The 21,102-nt window shown below is 38.1% G+C and overlaps 1 protein-coding gene across 1 annotated transcript in view; it reads left to right on the top strand.

Annotated features, from left to right (window-relative positions):
- Positions 1-21,102, top strand: part of LOC114552891 (CUB and sushi domain-containing protein 1) — a 351,480-nt gene that overhangs the window by 114,687 nt on the left and 215,691 nt on the right. Inside the window, exons 4-5 of the mRNA XM_028574019.1 lie at positions 11,211-11,405; positions 13,723-13,930. Of these exons, the coding sequence (XP_028429820.1) occupies positions 11,211-11,405; positions 13,723-13,930 (403 nt within the window). The remainder of the gene's footprint in view (positions 1-11,210; positions 11,406-13,722; positions 13,931-21,102) is intronic.

Genomic DNA, 21,102 nt, shown 5'->3' with positions numbered 1-21,102 from the left:
AAGGAAGGATCAGCGGGGGGTGAGTAGAGGGAGGGAGACTAGATATCGATGTAGTTTTAGATTATTTTGAGGTTTTCTGGCTGAATTAGATGCTATTATGTCTGCCAACCCCTTCTCCACAGGACTGTCTGTCATCGTAAGGTGTGGGGACCCTGAGGAGTTATTGTGGAGGGCTCATGGAGCTCTAAGCAAAGTTTGTTACATAGAAAATAGACAAGTGAGAAGAAAGACAGACAAACAAACTGACATTCAATTTGCTGACATTGTATTTTCTTTTTGCTGATGCCATTGCTGTAATGCCCTTAATTCTATATCATTTCAGTAATGCATTACTCAGAGAGTAGCACAATTAAACTGCTGCTTCACTGGTTGCTTTCTTATTAACTAAATAGTTCAGGCCTGAAGTGCAGTATGAATTGGTCAGAAGTACAAGCATGAAGCTATTTTTGGCCACATTAACTTTATTTAGAATGATGAAAATCTAATCAAAACTTGAAAGTGAAAATCTTTACAACTTTGTAAGTAGACTATACATTATTCTATCTTGACTATAAATATTAACGAACTATACAAGCTTTTTTCAAATTCACATTGAAGCTGTGGAGTGTCACACTATCATCCTTTCTATGAGCATCTTAGTCATTTGATTTTAAAGTTAAAATATGTTGTTAATGTGATTAAAACAAAATTTAAAAACAAGACAGTAAAGCCACTAGTAGGCCTAAACATAAACAAAAGTAAAGCCATTAGCCATTACTGATGCTAAAAACTTCAGAGACTGTTTCTGATGTGTCACAGATTAAAGACATCAGATTATCATATAAGAAATTAGTTGCACAAATCTAGGCTGAACTGTCCCAGATAAAAAAAAAGTAACTTTGCGTATGTGAATAGTGCACATGTTCCTTTTAAGAGCAAATAACTGTTGATGTGTTCTTTGTTGTGTTATACAGATGTTGACTGATTTTCCCCGTGTCCCCTGCAGCACTATGTAGCCTTAGGCTAGGTCACTGTTTCCATAGCAACCACTGGCCAGGAGCACATTTCCTAAAAGTACCATTGTGTTATAATTGTTGGACATGCCATTTAAAGAAATCTCAAATAAACTGCTTCTCAAAACTTTTCGGAAAGACATATCCAACTGTTGGGTTAGTTTCACCAAATAACTCTGAGGCTTTAGTAAGAAACGTGTTTAGAATGAATGAAACAGAAGAGTAAAACTTTAAAATAAAAATGTTTACATTTGTATCCAAGATATTTTGGGAAGTTATTTTGAATTAATTCTTAGAGGTTTTGACCTATAAAGATACCCCTCTGTCCCATCTTTAAAAAAGTAAACTCATGTTCTGTCCTTCAGCAATTTCTTTAGTTAAACTTCCTTCCCCAGCTGGGAAATGTAATCTATCCAGCCCGAAAAAATTGCCTCGAGGTTTCCTCCAAGTCAGTCTTGGCCCAGGACACCTTTGGAGACAGTGTCCTCACTTGGTATCTGAATACCTTAATGCAAATGAGCAGAGCAGAGCAGAGAGGGGTGGTATCTTACCTGAACTAAACTGTCCTGTCTGCACAGTTCTTTTACAGCTGTTAATAATTGAATGTCAGTCAGTTTTTACAGCCTGCAACAACACTCAAGTGGGAATTATGGGCCCTGGACATGCTTGTTCCAACTTTTACCAGCTGTTGGCACACTACCACTAACCTACTGCTGAGAAGCTTAAGCTATTATTGATCTGAATCTTTATCCTGAGCCCCATTATAAAAGGCTTGTTCACTTCAGATTTGTTTCACCTTAAGAATATCTCAACAATAAGATCATTCATTACTTTAAGTGGCACTCACCCCTATCTTGTACAGGCTATCTTTATCCGGTGCCAGAAAATGCTTAGCACAGCATTGCTCTTATATCTCCCAAATGCAATTGCTAGACTGAATTTTAAAACCGGGAGACATGATCACATTCATACAAATTAAAATTTACACTAATTGGTTTTAATCCATGACGGAACAGATTTTTAAATCAGGCTCTTAAAAGTCAATGCATTTTGTATCACTAAGCAGGTGAACTGCAAGAGTTATTGACACAGCATCTCCACAGGCGAAAAAAGATCTTGATCATGCCAACGTGTGGGTTTCTCTAGATGTCTTTGGTCTACCACAATAATCAAAATTGATCCTGAAGTCCTGAAGTTGAATATGTGGAAACTCACATTGTTACTGAATAGGGGGAATGCACTCAACCTCACGACTAGAGAAAATCCAAAGAGCAAGGGAGAACAGGACTGAGGTGGCAGTGCCCCCCGAGAGAGAGAGAGAGAGAGAGAGAGAGAGAGAGAGAGAGAGAGAGAGAGAGAGAGAGAGAGAGAGAGAGAGAGAGAGAGAGAGAGGGTGGACGGGGATAGCAGTGCAAGAGCCAGTTTTAAAACCCTCAAGCACAAATCCCTCAAGCTTCATTTGAACAAGTCTTTAAGTAATTATTCTCTTTGCAATATTGTTATTGCCACGAGATAAACCTCTATGCTTTGGGTCTGAAAAGGTTGAGAATCATTTTTTCTTAACTAACTGATCTCAGTAGCCCAGAAGAATTGCGCACAGACACTATAGCTCTGGGTTGACTATTCTGTAGTTTAGCAAAATGGTATAACACAGTAATGACTTGCTGTCTAGTAACTATAAGTAGTGTACAGTAAAAGGGTTTGCTTGTAGTGACACGTTTTACAGTAGGCCTGTTTCTACTTCATGTTTCCATGGCTTGTGGTCTTTAGAATATCGTCCTTCAGAGCATGGGGATGTTCTATATTAGCAACCAATATTTCTTGGTTCCTTAGTCAAGCTGGAAAGGCTGAGGAAAGCTGGTGTTTAACAGAGTGTAGCTGCTACAGTGATTACTCTGTTTAGCAGTTGATTGATTAGAAGCACTGCTGGAAATGTCACTTACCCTGCTAGTATATTTTCACCAAGGGAACATAGGGAAGGCGGTGTTAATACAATTTAATATGTTCTCTCCAAGGGAGCAGAGCAGAAATGTAACTTTTAGGAACCGTCTGTATATAGAATATGTTTTGCTATTGCAGTGTTTGGTATTAGCCGTACACACCCAAGTTCTAATACATTGGTGTTGTTTACTACGTAACTTGTGATTTTACAAGTCCTGATTCATTAGGCTGTGGTTTATTCTATGGTATTCTCTGTGTTGTAGAACAAAGTGAAGTCTGTACTCTGATTGCCCGCCTTCACTAGTGATCATTTGGAATTAATACTGGAAACATCACTGGCTGGCCCACTTAAAAGGAAAATCCAGCATCCAAACTTGTCAAGCAGAAATAATGTGTTGTCCTCATTATCTTGGACAGTGCCGTCACTATTTGCGATCATAAACATCTTTCTGTCCCAAAGCAATAAATGCAGGAATAAAAGCTCTGATGGGTAATATCATTGGGACGTACAGTGCAGCATGCTGCTTTGAATATGAACCAAATGAACCGTGACCATACAATGTTTGTTTTTTTTTAGCTTCACCATAGTCGTTGGTTTATAGTGCTGAATGGCAGAAAACTTAAACATTGCTAGAGCCAGAGTGATAAGGTTAGTGCTATTGGAAACTACTGGAGGTGTTAATACATATTAGTGCATGAACACATACATATATACCAATTATCAGTTATCAATGCTTAGTATACAAGTGTAGGTTGTATTTTATGTTGCAAAATGAATTCACACTGCTGATAAGCATGTATAAGGTACGGTTTGCAGTAAAAATATTACAGTACACATTTATAGCCTTTTTAAACTTGAAATCGTGTTTTAAGAATGAATTATATACAGAGAACTTATTTCCTCCATATCCCCACTGAAACACTATTCTTTAGTAATTTGTCTCGATGTTAAAGATAACTGCTTCCGCTAGCAGCCAACTTATTTGGTAACTCTCCTTTTTTTTTTTTTTTTTTTTTTTTTTTATTAAGCTAAGAGGAAAGTTTCCATAACATGGTGCAAGTGGAAATTTCCCCACCAACACACATACAGCTCAAACTGGGATCCAATTCCCCAGTCAAGTTAATGGCTGAGAAGCCATTGATCATATTAACATGGCTTACCCTAAAAATCTATTTAGAGGGCTTCATTGGTTGGAGCAAAGGTGTGCTCAGAAGGTGGAAAACCCCTTTATTAATGAGTTAGTGCTGCTGTTAGCTGTTGACACATTAAAACTGAGGGAGCACAGCAGGTGGTCAGGGGCCTCCGTTCAGCTTTGGCCCTCGGCCACAGTTGGCCAAGAGCCCCCTAGTGTTTGGTTGGTTAGAGTTATTATGTACAACGTGTCAGTGAAGCTGTTAATACATTTACACCATGGGAACACTTGCGGTGCTGGGGAGTCCATTTAGCTCAGGGGCTTTGGCATCTTTCCAACAGCAACAACTCTCCATCAAGAATCACAGATTAAAGGAGTATTGCTGATTGTTTTGGTAATACATGTACACCATGGGAACTGAGTTGAGTAGTGTTAATGGATTATGGATTGCACCCATTGAGAGATGCTTTCAGTGTGAACTCAGGGTCCCAGTAGAGATGTGTGTAGATGTAATGAATGGAGAGTGAGTTATTCAGACTTGACTCAGGTGGTGGGCAGGTAAAATAATGTTGACCCAACACTTATATTAGGGAGTTGAGTGTATCAACTCTGATATAAAAGGCCCAAATTGCAGTAGAAATGGAGTTACTTGTCTGAAGATCTAATTTCTATACTCTACTTTTGGTGCAATAACGAGGGACTTGTAACTGGATTTTTAAATGAATTTAGGATGCAGGACATTGCTTTGCATTTCCCCAACCTGCATTTTGAGTCAAGCTGCAATAGATTCCAGAAATCCTTTCATTTAAAAAAGTTAACTAATCTTAAAGTTTTAATCACACTGAAAGATGGAAATTTCCAGACAAATTTCAAATGCTAACATCTGTTTAAATCCCTGTTTGGCAACATGTGCACACGGTTTGACATTTGTTCTGGTTCCGCTTGGGTTTAACTATACAGCCCCCTGGAAACCAAACAAGAAATTAGTGATTTTTGCCAGGTATGAGGAGCTAGAGCTAAACATCTGTTCCAACTTTGGCTTGTGGCAAGTTACATGCTGTGGATACAAACATACACTCCAGTAGTTTTGTTACTGACAGGTAACTAGGGGTCATTTTCCACTCTGTTTCCATGTGTTTCAAGAAGTGAAACGGCATCACTCACATAAAATTTTGATCATTTGGAATAAATACTGTACATAATGTACGAATATCACCTTGTCATTTAGTTTCAATTTATTATACAGTTCGTTTCAATATATATACATTTACATATTTCAGCAGTCTTTAGTGACTGTCATGTTAATGCAAGAAACCTTTTCTGTAATTGTTACTATGAGTCCAGTAATTATGATGATTTTTAATTAAATTAAATGTCAATTAATTGGCGTATACTTTTCTGTATAGAATGGTGTCTCTGTCTCTAGTGCACTGCATTTACACAACAGAGAGAAAGCAAGAGGTTATGGTGGCTGGCTTTTATCCATTAGCAACTGCTTTAGTGCATCCATAACAACAGATTCAAAGAGCTGTTTGCTTTGCTATTTTTAGTGGATGGTTAGCTAATATGCGTCACTGCATATTTATACAGTAGAGAGCAGAGGTAGTGTGGAAGACCTTGCTTAAGAAACTTCTTTTCAGCAGTAGCCATTTTAGGCCTGACCTCTGATATCACACATTGACAGATGGATACATTAAGTTTTCGATATAGACACAGGTCTAACTGAACAACAACTTAGAAAGACAGACCGTGTCTAGAGTTAGTGAGCGTAAACAGTTTGCAATGTGAGCAACAAGAAAGTGTCTAAAGTTTGATCTTTGTTCACATGTTTGTTTGGACAAGCTCTTTACAAAGGCTAGCAATGTGATATGTGTGGAATGTAGGGTTATCTTTTCAGTAGGGTCCTGCTATATCTTGTTGTGGTTGTGTTAGCATTATAAAGAGACAGAAACTAATAGTGGATGAGCAGAGATAAGAAATTATAAAAGATCAAACAGATAATAGGATACAGTTGTCTATGTACAAGGTTTTAGCAAGAAGCTGATAGTAATTTATTAACAATTTAACAAAAGCCTTTATCAACACCTCTCTCATCCACCCCTTCCTGTCTCCCTCACTTCCTCATTCCTTCTGGCTCTCATCTTTTACTGCTGTCATCCTTCATTTGTTTTTCTCCCCTGAACACAACTTTTCTGTCCCCTCCTTACTCTTTCTCTTTCTTCTTTGCATTCTCCACTCCCTTTATCCCACTTTGAATGTTACAGACAGTTCTTAGCCTCAATCTTGTCAGCTTTTGCCATTGCTCACTTCTGTATCACTATTAAAATGTTGCCCTGGCCTAGAGTTGCCATAGAAACACACTGACCTGCCCTAAGGCTGTGATGGGCCAGAAGGGACAACCGCAACAGAGGAGTATCATCAGTCACTCGCAGTAGACACACACACACACACACACACACACACACACACACACACACACACACACACACACACACACACACACACACACACACACACAGACACACAGACACACACACACACGGCAATGCCTATACAAGCACAGGCTTGTAGATGTTATTAGAATGGGAGCTGTGGGATTCAGACCTTAACTCTTGATTCTCAGCAGACACAGGCAGACAGATACCCTCTAGACATAAGGTTATGGAAGGACAGACAAAACACTGTGTGTGTATTAAAATGGGTGAGAATGAGGGATGTGTTATGACACATACAACTTCACTCAACTCTTTAAGTTAATGGCTGAGAAGCCATTCATCATATTAACATGGCTTACTCCAACTTTTTATATACAGTTGAGCTTTCCTCTCTGTGTGTATCGAAGGTAGCACATTTCTGTCTACACAATCACTATGACAACATTGGAAGTTACAGGAGAGCAATACTGGGGGAAATGGGCATCCAAAAATTGGGCAAATGGAAAAATACTGGTATATTTTAGTAATCTGAATATATCATTGTAAATTAACTTGCGATAGGCAGCACCTGGATAGAGTACCACCCCAACAACACACTTTTGATTTAGAATTATTCAATCTGTTTATATAAAAACACATTTTCAGTCATATGCGAATTTTGGATGTTGTACTTCTGTGTTAGAAACATTTAGTTCTTACAAAATTAGCTTTAATGATATAATGAAAAGCCTGCATTGTCCTCAGTGTTCTTTATGAGCACACAGCCTTCAGTTCCTTGGACACAACTGACCATGTTTTGTATTATGATTGGTCCAGAATTATAATGCACACTTTTTTGTGAAATGACCCCAAATGAACTTGACTTGCATATTGTTTGAATAGATAAAATGAAAAACAAATATTAAGTAATCAAAGTGATTATGCTACTGAATACAATTGCAAGCAGCTAATTTGAACTTCCCCAGGCATGAGGTTACAGCTAAACAATGTTGTATAGTACTGGTTAAAAACAAAGCAAACAAATCAAAGCACTGTGCACTATGGGTGGGCGATATGACCTAAAGTTCATATCATGTTTTTTTGTGGTGACGGTACAGTACAGTGCAGTACAGTAAAATGGATAACTAGTCAAAACATGATTCCAGCTCTGTTGTAAGGGCAATGTAAAGGAACATATCTATATATCTAAAAAAAATGAATGTGTTTATTGGCTCCAAATAGGAATTGAAATGTGATAGGCCTACGTGTCTTTTGGCAGGAGTACCCTGCCCCATAATGTGTGTGTTTAATAAGTACATGTAATGTAAATTGTGAGTGAACTGTATTGCTGAGCAACCTGGATCTGAACAATAAAGAGTAGGACGTTTACTGTTGTTTTTATTATTTCAAAGATTTTCACCTCAGAAATAAAGATGTCACATCATTTGATGATCTGACATACCACAAATATACTAGGCAAACTGGGAATACATTAGACTTAAAATAATTTTTTTTTGAAGAAACTGAAAGCTGACATAACCTTTTAAATCTTAACCCACATAAAGAAAGAGTTTGAAAAAAACACTTTTCTTCTTGATATTTTGTCATGCTGATCTAACTGTAGGCTGTAACGCTGGGTTCACACAGGAGGCGGAAGCGCAGAGATATACCTGGCGCGAATAGTATGCTGGCTGTTCACACCAGAAGCACATTTCTCTGCGCCACTCAACAAGCGATTCCCAGCTGGCACACTCACAAACAGCAGTGATACAAGGCCATTTCATATCTGTGGGGTTAAAAATGGGGGGAATTCAAACTCCAGGGAAACATCAGGGAGAGGGGCAGGAATATCTAAAGGGTTGGCAAAAATGGGATGCATACTGTATTTGATCATTTATCAGTATCAGAGAATCAGTGACAAAAATGGTATATTGCCCACCCTTACAGAGTCCACACAGCCAGTATTCCTCTCTCAATCTAGATTCTAAATAAGTTGCAGTGACCCAGAATAATAGTGATTAGTGATGTCAACTTAAAACAAGCAATCTATCATTTGTAATCTGAATTTGTAGTGAAAATAACTCACATACTGAATATTACGCTAAGCATTGTAAACAAGGAGCCAACAATAAGGTTAGATATATACAAATACAAATATGTTTTGAATTAATTTGGCTTCTAATATTAATTTTTGAAAGACAGTAGACACCTAGAGTTATATAGGTTAATGTTCGAAATCTTCTTGCCATGAATGCAAGTCCTGGCCTGTGTATTAAACCCTGCTTAGAGCTAGAGTATAGCCCATGTACTATGCCTAGAGGAATCTGACATTATCTTTCTAATCAATTAATTAGGTATGCCATTTAAAGTAAGCTACTGTATGGACACAGAAGTATTATGTTACTTTTATTTGGCAGTGGCATTCAGCAATGTGTCTTCCTAGCATTGATGCTGGTGGTTTTAGAAATCATGATCTGTTTCAAAAGAGGATAATTAAATGTACACTGAATTAAAAATGATGCAGTATTGTTTGATTAAAGTGAAGCATTTTCATTTTTTATCTGTAATTATTTTGGTAACTTCAATAGACTTAATTTCATCAGCAGGAGCTGTCCATATTAAACAGCCCCATGCATGGTGCAGAACAAGTCACTTTCTACTTCTTCTTTCCACAATGGATATTGACTTTGGCTAAAATTGTGTAATTTGCAGTAAAATCAGTAGAATTTACCTATTTAAAGGGACAACTTTAATATCCTTTAATATTGAATCCTTTTAAATACAGTTATACAGCCACCGTCTCCACTATGCGTCTACATGAATATGAAGTCAATAGGAGATGCTAGCTGTCGGATCTTGTCAAAATGAAGCTACAGTACACTTCATATTTACTGTCTCTCACATCCATCCTACATTAGCACTGCAGGTAATCCACCGTTGTGCAAATAGAGCCAAAAGAGTATGTTGTGATTCGGACATCTAATCTCAGCAAACCAGACTCTCCTGTTCAACATTTGATGGCTGAAAAGAGAACAAAACTTTATTGCCAAAATTCAAATGCTTTCTAAGAAATGCAGCTGTTGACGAATGAGATTGGCTGGATACTGACAATACTGGTGAACACTTTATTCTTCTAAAATACCCCTTGATTATTTCAGACATCAGTCTAAATAAGGGAATGCCTTTGTGTACCAACCTGGCTTAAAAACATGGCAGCCTGGCAGACACAGGACTGTACGGTCACATAAGTGTGACTAATGACTTGGCTTAGACGCATAATTCCTTTCATTCTTTTCATTGCATCTTTCTCTCCTTCTGCCCATCCTTTAGTCAGTGCTTTAGTTTGGGTTTTGAATTTGGTTGTGTGTGTCACCTAGTTAAAACAAAGCAGACAGCATGTTTGCATGAGTGTGGCATGGTCAGCTGAGTGTGAGTAAATTGACTCTGATGCATGACTTCATACAATCCAAATAATGACTCGATTAGTGTAAATTATACATGTTTAGGGCCCACTGCAATTAGTTCACCTCTCTCTTTTCCTGTCGAACTGTCTTTACCCTTTCCTGTCTTCTCCTCCTCCCCTCTTCTTCCTCCTCTCTCCTGTCTCTCTTCGTCTTCCTATCCTTTTTTTCACTTCCTCTCCCTCCTTTGTCTTCCTCTCACTGCCCACCCCTCCCTCTTTCTCTCTGTCCTGGTTCTCAGGGTCTCATGGTGAAGCTTTGTCTAATTACCATGCTAGCGTTTAATTGGAACAGCATCCACAAACACACAGATTGACTGACTGAAAACCCTTACATGTAGACACTGATGCTGCACTGTGCATGCACATACGCACACACATTAAAATTAGCCATTTGGATACACATAACACGCACACATTACACACCCAGCAAGTTAACATGCTCCAGTTATACAAATACACACAAAATACCGTACACCAGGGTCAGATATGGAGTTCGTCCAGGTTGTACTACAGTCACTGTGCTGATGCCCCTTCTGTAGAGCTAAGGCGTGTTGGCTACAGTCATAGATTGATTTTGGCCTAGTTAGACCATGAGCTGCCTGTAGCTGCTCCCACTGTAGAGCTGTGCCATCTAAGAACTGACAACAACATATGCACATTGGAGAAAAAATGCCAGCCACACAGTAACTTATACATATTTTTTTAGGTTTCTAACAAACCAAACATACAAATATTATTTTGTGTTGTTGATTCTGATGTTTAGTAATTGGTCAGTTTCCACTGTAGTGACTGTAAATAGGAACAATTCAAATCTATCTCAGTTTGATATTATGAGATATATTTGACATCTTTAGTTTTGAGTGAATCATCACCTAATGGGTACCAGAACATTCAAGAGATGTTGTTGAAATGTTTGTCGAAACATGTATCCTACTGTATATCAGTGGTTTTACACCTGGAGTCAAGACCCCCAACAAGTGGTCTCAAGATAAATCTGAGGGTTCCCATGATGCCCAAGAAGGAAAACAAAATATCCATTTTTTTCTTAGCTTTTTTCTGACAAACAAAATGTGATAAATCTGATAGGCTTTCTGTTGTTGATCGTTAATGGCTGCTTGGCTCTCATTTGGTCGTTTAATTTATTCATTTGGTTGTTTTGGGTTTTATTTTGGTTTTATTTATTTTTTAGCGGTCAAATGGTTATTTTTGTATTTTGGTTATGATATAATCAAAAATAATTTTCTCTGTTTTATTCTTTGTGTTTCAGTCCTGCCCAGCCACACATGTGGCACCCCCGGGCTCATCCCAAATGGAGTCATTCATGGCTCGCGGTACAACATGGGGGACAAGATCCGATACAGCTGTGAGTCAGGTTTTGTATTGGAAGGACACAGTATCCTCACATGTATTGTATCACCTGGCAGTGGAGCACAGTGGGACTTCCCATCACCATTTTGTAGGGGTAAGATTTCTTTCTTTCTTTTTCTGTCTTCTTCTCTCTACTATGTCAGTCATTTAGATCTCTTAAAATAGATCATAAAAGTATGACATACCTCACCTAATATGACAAGTTGGCTCATGAATGAAATAAATATATTTCTAGAAATGCCCAGTGCCAACTCCAACAATAAAAGCAAGATAAAATAAATACTCTAATTGGTGGGGTCGTGAGAATTTAAGGACCTTAACATGAGGTCACTGCTCGGAGGAAGATGAGAAGCCCCGGTGTATTGATTACTTTTTTTTAGTACAGTGAGATCTGACTCAAATTACTTAACTAACCATTGTATGAACCAGATGGAGCCCAAAATCCTCAAGCAAAGCCCTTCTAATGGTTCATTAGTCTACTGCCGAACAGATACAGTATGTCCAGGTTTTCATCATCAGGGCCAGTAGATGGTTGAACTGCTCAGCTCAGGGATTCAGTATCTTGTGATAAATCTCTGCAAAACTCACTTTAACTGTTTTGTGTTTCAGAGGCGTTAATACTTTCTTGTGTCTAGTTAATAATATAAAATATTTCCTTTGTTTTCACATTGATCACTTTAAGTGTTTTGAAGATGTACCCAGGATGTATTGATGAAATTTGAATGATGATGATAGAATTAACAAAGTAGGATGAAAATCACAATATTATTGTTATTTTAGTTGTTATATTCTTATTTACATATAATAAATAAATAAATCTAAGATGTTATGTATAAATATTAAGCTATTGAACATACTATGAAAACAAAAACAAAACCCAGTTTAGTTGTGTGGTTATCAATTAGTTAATCAATCAATGAAAACATAATTTAAATAACACCTTTCATAAACAAATAGTTCAATTTAATGTGTATTACAAACAGTGATGGGCAAGTTACTTCCAAAATGTAATACATTATAGATTACTAGTTACTGTCATTTGAGAGTAATTAGTTATATTACAATATTACTGTTTCTGAATTGTAATGCGTTACACTACTTTTGCATTACTTTTGAGTTACTTTCAGCAAAATAACAGCGGAAGTTTGACTTGGCAGCTAGTTTGTGAATTTCACAACTGGATCAATAAAGTCTCCTCTTTATCCACTTTGATATATCATAGATTATTCATAATATTTTGTATAATTAATATGGATATGCAAAGTAACTAAAGCTATAAAACTAGACAAGTAAAACATACAATAGCCAAGTAGGAGAAAATGAAAATACTCAATTAAAAGTAGGCTACCTTACAGTTGTATTGAAGTACAGCATTGTTGTAAAATGTTTGTTTAAAGCAGTTGAATAAGAAATTCATGTTGTTTGGTTTAAAAGAAATGGTCAATAGTGTGATTAAAACTCACTATTTACATTATTTACAGGACTTGATTTACAGCTGATATGTGAAAAGCTCCACAACCTTATTTAACAGTAATTTAGTTTTACTGCGAATTGTCACAGGAAGTGCTTTTATTTTGAAGTAGCCTACACGGAAGTTGTCTGTTATTTACTCTTTCTAGCTTGTGTTGAGATGAACGTGAGACCCTAGATGCAAATATGTCCGTCAAGTTAAGTTGATCACTTTCTTGTTTGTAAAACTGCAACGTATTGAACAGTAAATGGTCACAGTAAAAGACAAGCGTTTTTGGTCGACATTCGAAGCCCTTCCACTACAGGCATAGTTACTCTCCACAGCTGGTAAACTGCAATTATATTTACATGTAGCAAGCCTAAACATTAAACATTAATTCCTGACATGTTTAAATCTGTCAGCGGCTCGGACACACTGCTGTCCGCGCTGACGTACCGTCACCTGTTGTTGGGACACGATGTTATGAAATAATACTCACGGCTTTTTTTTCCTGTGATCAAATGTTTCGCGGTGTTGGGAAATTGTTAAATGTGTTAAAATGCGTTGTAACTCGCGTTACTGAGATTGTAACGGGTATAATATTACCGAAATTTAATTAGTAATGCGTTATATTACTGCGTTACAGCAAAAAGGAATACATTACTGTAATTGCGTTACTTTTGTAACGCGTTACTCCCAACACTGATTATCAATGGCTGACAGTCTGATAGACATTACTAATATAAATATACAGTAAAACAGGAAAAATAAATGAAAATTATAAAAAGAAAACAATAAAACAGAAATAAAAAAACTAATTTAATAAATAAAAGAACAACAATTAAAGTAGAAAATTATCAAAAGGAAGCACCAAAATCAGTGTATGAATTATGAAAATTCCTTGGAGAGTTGCTATTTTTTTTCTCATTCTTTGTCCTGCTACCTCTCTGTTTCTCTCCAGCGGAGGGAGCATGTGGCGGTACGTTACGAGGCACAGCAGGTTCAATAACCAGTCCGGGATTCCCCGCAGAGTATGACAACAACCTGGACTGTACATGGTCAATCCTCTCTGAACCCGGGGACACTATAGCTCTCGTCTTCAATGACTTCCTGTTAGAGGACAAATATGACTTCCTGGAAATCAGCGGGACAGAAGCACCAAGCATATGGTGAGATACATTTCATACGCAGACCACAATGTTGAGTAGATAAATAGTCATATTGGAGGGCACACAAGTCTTTGTGAAAATCAGGCGGACACACCACACACTGAGTGGTACCATAATAAAGCAGAATCACAAAACAGCTCTAGAGGATAACAAACACATACAAGACATCATAGCCTTGTTCTGTAAATCAGGTAGGGACGCAGGATACTACTCTCCAAGAATTTGTAGCCTAGAGGCTTTATTGTTCCGTAAGCGGACGTGTTTACATTAAAAAGAACAGTTGTTTTTCACTGCAATTTTCTCTAAACTATATACTTTCAAGGGGGGGCATTTGATATTAAAAGAGGACTAATGGGGGCGACCTCTAGCTCCCCCAGTAAGAGCGTTCGCCCCATGTTGGCTGAGTCCTGCAGTGGCGCAGGGTTTGAATCCATCCTGCTGCCCTTTGCTGCGTGTCATCTATCCACTTTCAAAATAAAGGGAAAAGCCCCAAAAAATAGTCTTGAAAAAAAAAGAGGACTAATGATGTTGTTGGGCAGGATGGATACAACTACTGATTGATTAGCTGCACAGGAGTCCTGTTGATTTTCCTGATGTATTCAAATCCCCCAGCGAAGGTGATAAATTGTTGTTTTCACTCCCATTTGCTGTTTGAAAATTGGCACTCTGTTGTAACAGAACACACTCTGGTTTTTAAATTTAGAGCGCTGTTGGAATTCACGTTAGTTTTTTCAGAGTATCACAAATCTCCATTGAAGGTTTAGATGTGTTTTTGCTGGGGTGGAGGCAGCCTACGGTTAGGCATGCATGGTTGTCGCTGGTTTAAGTTAAATTAAATCAATGTATCAGCATCATCTCTGTGCTAGTTGGTGCCACATGAAATTATTTATTATATTTTTTTCAAAAATTGAGAATCATCTCTGTAATCTTTGTTTAAAAAATAAGATGCATTCATTGTTTCTCTACCTGGTTTATCACTGCTGAAGTGTCTCAAAGGATCTGCACAACTGCGCACTGTGACATGGCATTTTCAATTCAAGTTGCAATATGATTTCAGAAAATTTATCTTTTTTTATTCTTCTCTCACTGGTAAACATGATTACTAAAAATGCTTTTATAGATCACCATGTCCTGCAGAAACTGTCTCCCATTTTTCACATTCTCCTGAATTCAACTGACAGATGACATTTTCTTCTATGTGTAGAAAATGGTTCATGATTGTGGCGCAACTTGCAAAAGAATAGAATGGATAGGTCGACAGATAAATAGGTTGAGTGAAGAAGGAGGAGAGCACTCGATGGAAACAAAAGGAATTGATAATAATTGCACATTTAGTCGTGTCACTAGCAGAGCGGTGCACATCAACCATGGCATTCTCATGATACAGCATATCTGTGTGTGTGCGTGTGTGTGTGCGTGTGTGTGTGTGTGTGTGTTTGTGTGAGTGTGTCAGTGTCAGGTCTTAAGTGGCCCTCTGACTGTGTGAGCTGTTGATCGTTTCTTTGGGCTCTGACAGATTACACACACTGAAGTACGCACACACACACACACATAGCTTGTCTCTGACAGTATAACATTCAAGGACCACTGTCAACCCACCCTCTGCAATGCGGGGGAAGATAGGGAGTGTGCTGAAGAGTACACCCAACATTTTATCACATGGAAAACGGTGACTGCAGCCTGAACTGAAGCCTTTTAACACGCCCATTGTGTTATCCTATGTTTCATTTATTGGGCGATTCATTAAAATAATTTCATGGAATTTATCTTATTAAGGTTGGCAGATAGTTACTACAGTAATGTGTAGGGATGCACTGACACCGATGCCAGTATTAGGTATCGGTCCGATGCCGTGCGCATGTACTCGTACTAAAAACCACCTTATAGCAACGTGACATTAACTTCTCAGTCGAGTAGGTGTAGGCAGAGGAAGAAGAGCAATTAGCCATTTGGAGATTTTTTCAAAGCTGCATGACTTTGTGAAAAAGCACATCAGCAACCTAGCCTGACAAGCCAGACCCACGTTAGAATGTTGGGTCTGGGAACTCACCATTGACGGAGATGGTGAGTTCCCAGATGGATTATTAAGTACTCGTATCAGTACTCGGTATCGGCGAGGACCCAAATGTAAGAACTTGTACTTGTACTTGGTCTGAAAGAAAGTGGTATTGGTGCATCCCTAGTAATATTAATTGATATGAACTTCAAATTATATTTGTGGATGAGAATAATAATGTACATCTCTAAATGTATAGGTTTACAAACAAAGTGAACTGGTTTGGTTTTTGCAGGTTTGCTTTTAATTAGATACAGTAGATTATAGTGCAGATGCAGTGGAAAAACAGGTAGGAAGAGGGAGGGGGATATACAACAAAGGTCCCAAGTTTGAAAAAACAGATTTATGGTTTGCATCTAAACTGCCATAGGCCACCCAGACGCCTCGTATATTGAATGAAAGTTCACTGACGCCAGGCCTAAAACAATATAATTATATAAAAATAAACCTAACTGGGCTTCTGCCGTGCACAATCTCATACAATCCTAAATACCTTTTATCGGAGGTGGGATTAAGAGATGATTGACATTTTCACTGAGGCATGTGGGCAGGTCATTGTGAAAATAACTGACACCTGACAGGACCACTGTGACGGGTTCTTCCTGTTTACCGTGAGCTTTTTCTGATTGGTTGTCCCAAAAGCAATTTCCTGTTTTATGTTCCTGTCTGCTAGCTGGCAGGTTTAATGTCAGGTTGCCTAGCTCACACACACACACACACACACACACACACACACACACACACAAACAAACATTTTAATTACAATTACTTAGTAATTGTGCCTGAATGATTTTACTTTTCACAAAGTGATGATTTGATTCCAGTTTGTCAGAATAGAATTATGGCCATATCATGTTATTTCATTTCTTTTATTTCTCCTTGAGGGGGACATTTTATTCCTGCAGACAATTACAAGGAATTGCATATCCAGTTTTTGGACCACTAAACTATCATAACATTTCTTAAAACCTTAGTCTAAATTCAAAGCTTATTTACTGGATATAGAGTTGTACCCAGTTTTCAGGCTTCAGCTAACCTGCCTTCTGAGTGAGGTCAGACTGGGTGCAGAGTACAGTTACTTGCTTATGTGCACTTCATTTCAAAGGGGCTTATTTGTGAAATATAAAGAAGACATGCACAGAGGATGGGGTAGAGAATAAAGGTATACAACTGGGAGACAAGATGAGGGTGCCTACTGTAGTCCAACGGTGTTATGCCACTGTATGGCTTATATGTAGCCTATGTATTTCTTTATATTTCTCTACTTAGCAAGTAAAATGTCACCAGGTCACACAGCTGCTTCTGTATGCAGTTGAGGAGGTCAACAGTCCCTCTCAGTGCATGTAATTTGCACATGTTTTCCATGAATCAATATAATGATCCAGATTTTTCTGGAAAACAAGAAATCTGAACAGAAAATTACATTGCCTGTTTTTCCAAACAGTTTTTGTGTGGAGGTATACCATAGATTTTTTTATTTGTCTATTTGATATATGATATACAGAGGCAACTTTTCACAGCTTCTTCCAAGTCCTTAGTTCAATATACATGTTTATTTATGTGTAACAGGATTTTGATGACCTAAATATGAAGAGCATATAAACAGCTAATCCTGAATAAAGGCTTTACATGGAACATAGGCTGTTATCTGTTGTGCTGTTACAGCTGTTATCTTTAAATCTCAACAGATTTTCTTTACTTAAGATTGTTATCAGTTTTATAATGTTTGCAGCAGGTCTTTCCTGCTCCTAAATCCCGCACCTCCTTTCTACAACCTAACCTCTACCGTTCCACCCTTTTCTCCTTCCTTCCTCTATTCTCTGCACTCTCAACACTACCTCTGGCTATCCCTTATTTTCCTCTCTGTTTCACTCCCCCCTTTCTGTCCTCCTCTTTTATCCCAGTCTTTCAAAGCACAAGACAAACCAAAATGCTTAAAGCTCAACAGCATTAGTTCTGTCATTTTCTTCAACTAAATGAATTCGTACTCTGCTATAGGCCATTATATCCAAGGAGCACGACCAACAGTGATTAATCATATTTTGATGCTTATTGCTCACTATTTTATTCACATTGATTTTAACCCAGTTGCTGGTCCTGAAAACTCAAGAATTTGCTCCAATGTATCATCACCATGATAGTCAAGGATTTTTAATAAGCAATGGTTGTTATGCTGATTTGAAGAGGCTGATGGAATCTCTGAATGTTCACAGTAAATGAATCCCTTGCCATCCTATCTTTTCCAGTCTTTTAACTAAATGAGAGACCCTAATTGTCAAGTATTTCTTAAATTGAGTAACGGGGTCACTACACATAATGCAATGAAACTATCACCAATCAGGTCTCCTTCCTTAATCCATGACACCTGCAAAAAGTCATGTACCTGTTTAGGTGCGCCAATACTCATTTATTTGGTCATACAGTTGTTCATCCATTCAGTCAGACATTCACTCAGAAAATGTATCCAAGGGTTAGTGGTTTGAAACCAATTTGCCCAATTGGTTTCATAGTGTTTGTTTTTAGCCACCTAAAAAAATCAGGTTAAAGTTTTATTAATCCAAAACTTTGCTATATGACCAAATATCAGAGATGTTCACAAGTAATTTTTTGGAAGTCCAAGTCGAGTCTCAAGTCTTTGAACTTGAGTCCAAGTCAAGTCTCAAGTCTTTTGCCACGAGTCCAAGTTAAGTCTCAAGTCGCTGGCCATTTAATCTGTCCCTAACACTGTATTGTTAAATGTTATGAATTCAAAGCATGTCCTGTAGCTACCATCCATACAGTACAGTATTAAAATCAGTTGTAGGATAACTTTATAGGGTCTATTTAACATATCCCTCTAGCCCTCGGACCTGGAGAAATATTAACCTAAGTCTGTCACATCATATGGATACAACTATAAATATACAATTTGCCTGTTCCCAGCATTAGCACAACACTTTGCGATGGTTAGCTTGTTACCTGTGACGATATATGCTAAATGTAACATTAGCGTGTGAGTGACTGAACTATCTGGGTGCGTTTTGAGATGCCTGATGAAGTTCGACATTGTTGATCCGGCATCATTTATCTTGGTGCCACACACCTTGCATGTAACTGTTCACTTACTGCCACTGTTTACGAAGTTATTGAAAGCAAAACTAATGACAAAAGGCACAACTCTGGCAGGACTTGGTGTTGCAATCGTCAATGTATTTTTTTTATGTGAGCGTGCGCACATAAGGCATAACGCATGCGTTGCGTTGCACATTATAGCAAAGGGCAGGGGACATGCAGCTCATCATACGTTTCCCCAACGTATATGCGCCAATAAAAGAAAATAGAAATACATGAATACATTTAGATTTAAAAAGCAATAATTACATGAAAACAGATTGTTGACAAGTCTCGAAGCTCGAGTCTGAAGTCTTTTGGGTCGAGTCGCAAGTCAAGTCTGAAGTCAGCTGTTTGTGCGACTTAAGTGCGACTCGAGTCCGAGTCTCAGACTCGAGTCCCCATCTCTGCCAAATATCTGCACATCTAATAACAATCCCATCAGCCTAGCTGTATTTAGTGCTAAATAGCAAATGTTAGCATGCTAAAATGCTAAACTCAGGTGGTGATCATGAGCATTCTGATGTTAGCATTTATCTCTTAGAGAAAAGCCTCACATGCCACTTTCAACAGACTTTAACAAAATAAAAACAAATCTGAACACACAAAATAACTGATTGTCATACAGACCACAGGCCAGTAAGTAAACATGCAATTTGATGCATGGGTCATATACTGTAAGAATGTTTTCTCCATTTGCACTGTATTTTATTGGGTTGTGTTCTATTATATGTTATTCTCTTCTGTCATCTTTTTTTTTATATCTCTGACTTTTTTTTTGCTACCACTCTCTCTCTCTCTCTCTCTCTCTCTCTCTCTCTCACAAACACACACACGCAAACACAAACACACACACACACAGTTAAGTTTTAATTATTTTATTGGCCGCAATAGAAACAGCAGTAGCAAAGTAGTTTCCATCCAGTCATCCATTTTCTATTGGCTTATCCAGGTAATTTTCTAGTCATTTAACCAGGGCAAAATCCTTTCATTCAGTGGCCACAGAGTAAGAAGAGAAGCCCATATGTCATTTTAGTAGGAACCTTTTCCACCTTCTTCTGAGGGATCCAGAGTGACAGTCAACCCCAGATGGGAGATGTAGCCCCTCTAGCCTGTCCTGGCTCTCCCTAAGAGCCCCCTATGAGAAGGCTGGCAAGGCATCCTTACCATTTGCCAGAACTGCCTCAACTGGCTTCTTTCAATCAACATCAAGGTCCTGCTGTTCGCCAGACTTCTTTCATTCTTACACTTGAAGTGTGAGACCAGCCATCCCCATTTCACCCGCAGGTACAGTAGATACAATCTCATTTTGGTCTACTTATTGTCACTGATGCACATAGCTGGTTGTGTGTCTTATGGATTGTGTCTTTGGGTAAAGCCACCTTTCTCTACGTGGCAACAACTATGGTTTCAGTCATGAAGCTGTTGTAAACTTCTCCAGAGGAGTCAAACATGACGGTCTGATGAACCCAGAAGGACACCATCATCAGCAAACACCTCATACTTCCGCAGCAACTCCTACAGAAAACTCATAGTTGTAAGCATTTTACAACCCCCCTCCCCCCAAATCATGTTGACAAGATTAGTATTAATTTCCCATCAATGCTGAAATAAGTTGAAGTGGATAACATACTGAGCCTTTTTTCTGAGACACAGCATATATTGCATTGCTCATACTGAAGTTTAACAATCAGCCAGAATATTAAAAAGTACCGGTGTACCATAGTTTTGCACTAAGCACTTGGAATAAACAGCTATCTGTTGTGGATAATGCACTTTCCAACTTTTCTGACTTGTATCCAATCATTTATTTTTACAGTGCCTTTTTGTCATTTTGCAGATGCTCACATTCTCAGTGACTTGCAAATAATTGCAGCAGTGCAATGCACTTAAAATAATGTATTGCCAGCAATATAAGCAGCCAATAGAGAGGACAAAGGCCAAAAAAGCGGTGCCTGGACAGTAGAAAGCTATATATGTGTCTTTGTGATGCTCACCAAAAAGCTTGTGGTCTAATAACAGACAG

This window comes from Perca flavescens, chromosome 1 (assembly GCF_004354835.1).
Source record: "Perca flavescens isolate YP-PL-M2 chromosome 1, PFLA_1.0, whole genome shotgun sequence".
Classification (NCBI taxonomy): Eukaryota; Metazoa; Chordata; class Actinopteri; order Perciformes; family Percidae; genus Perca; species Perca flavescens.
This window is presented reverse-complemented; position numbering and strand designations above follow the sequence as displayed.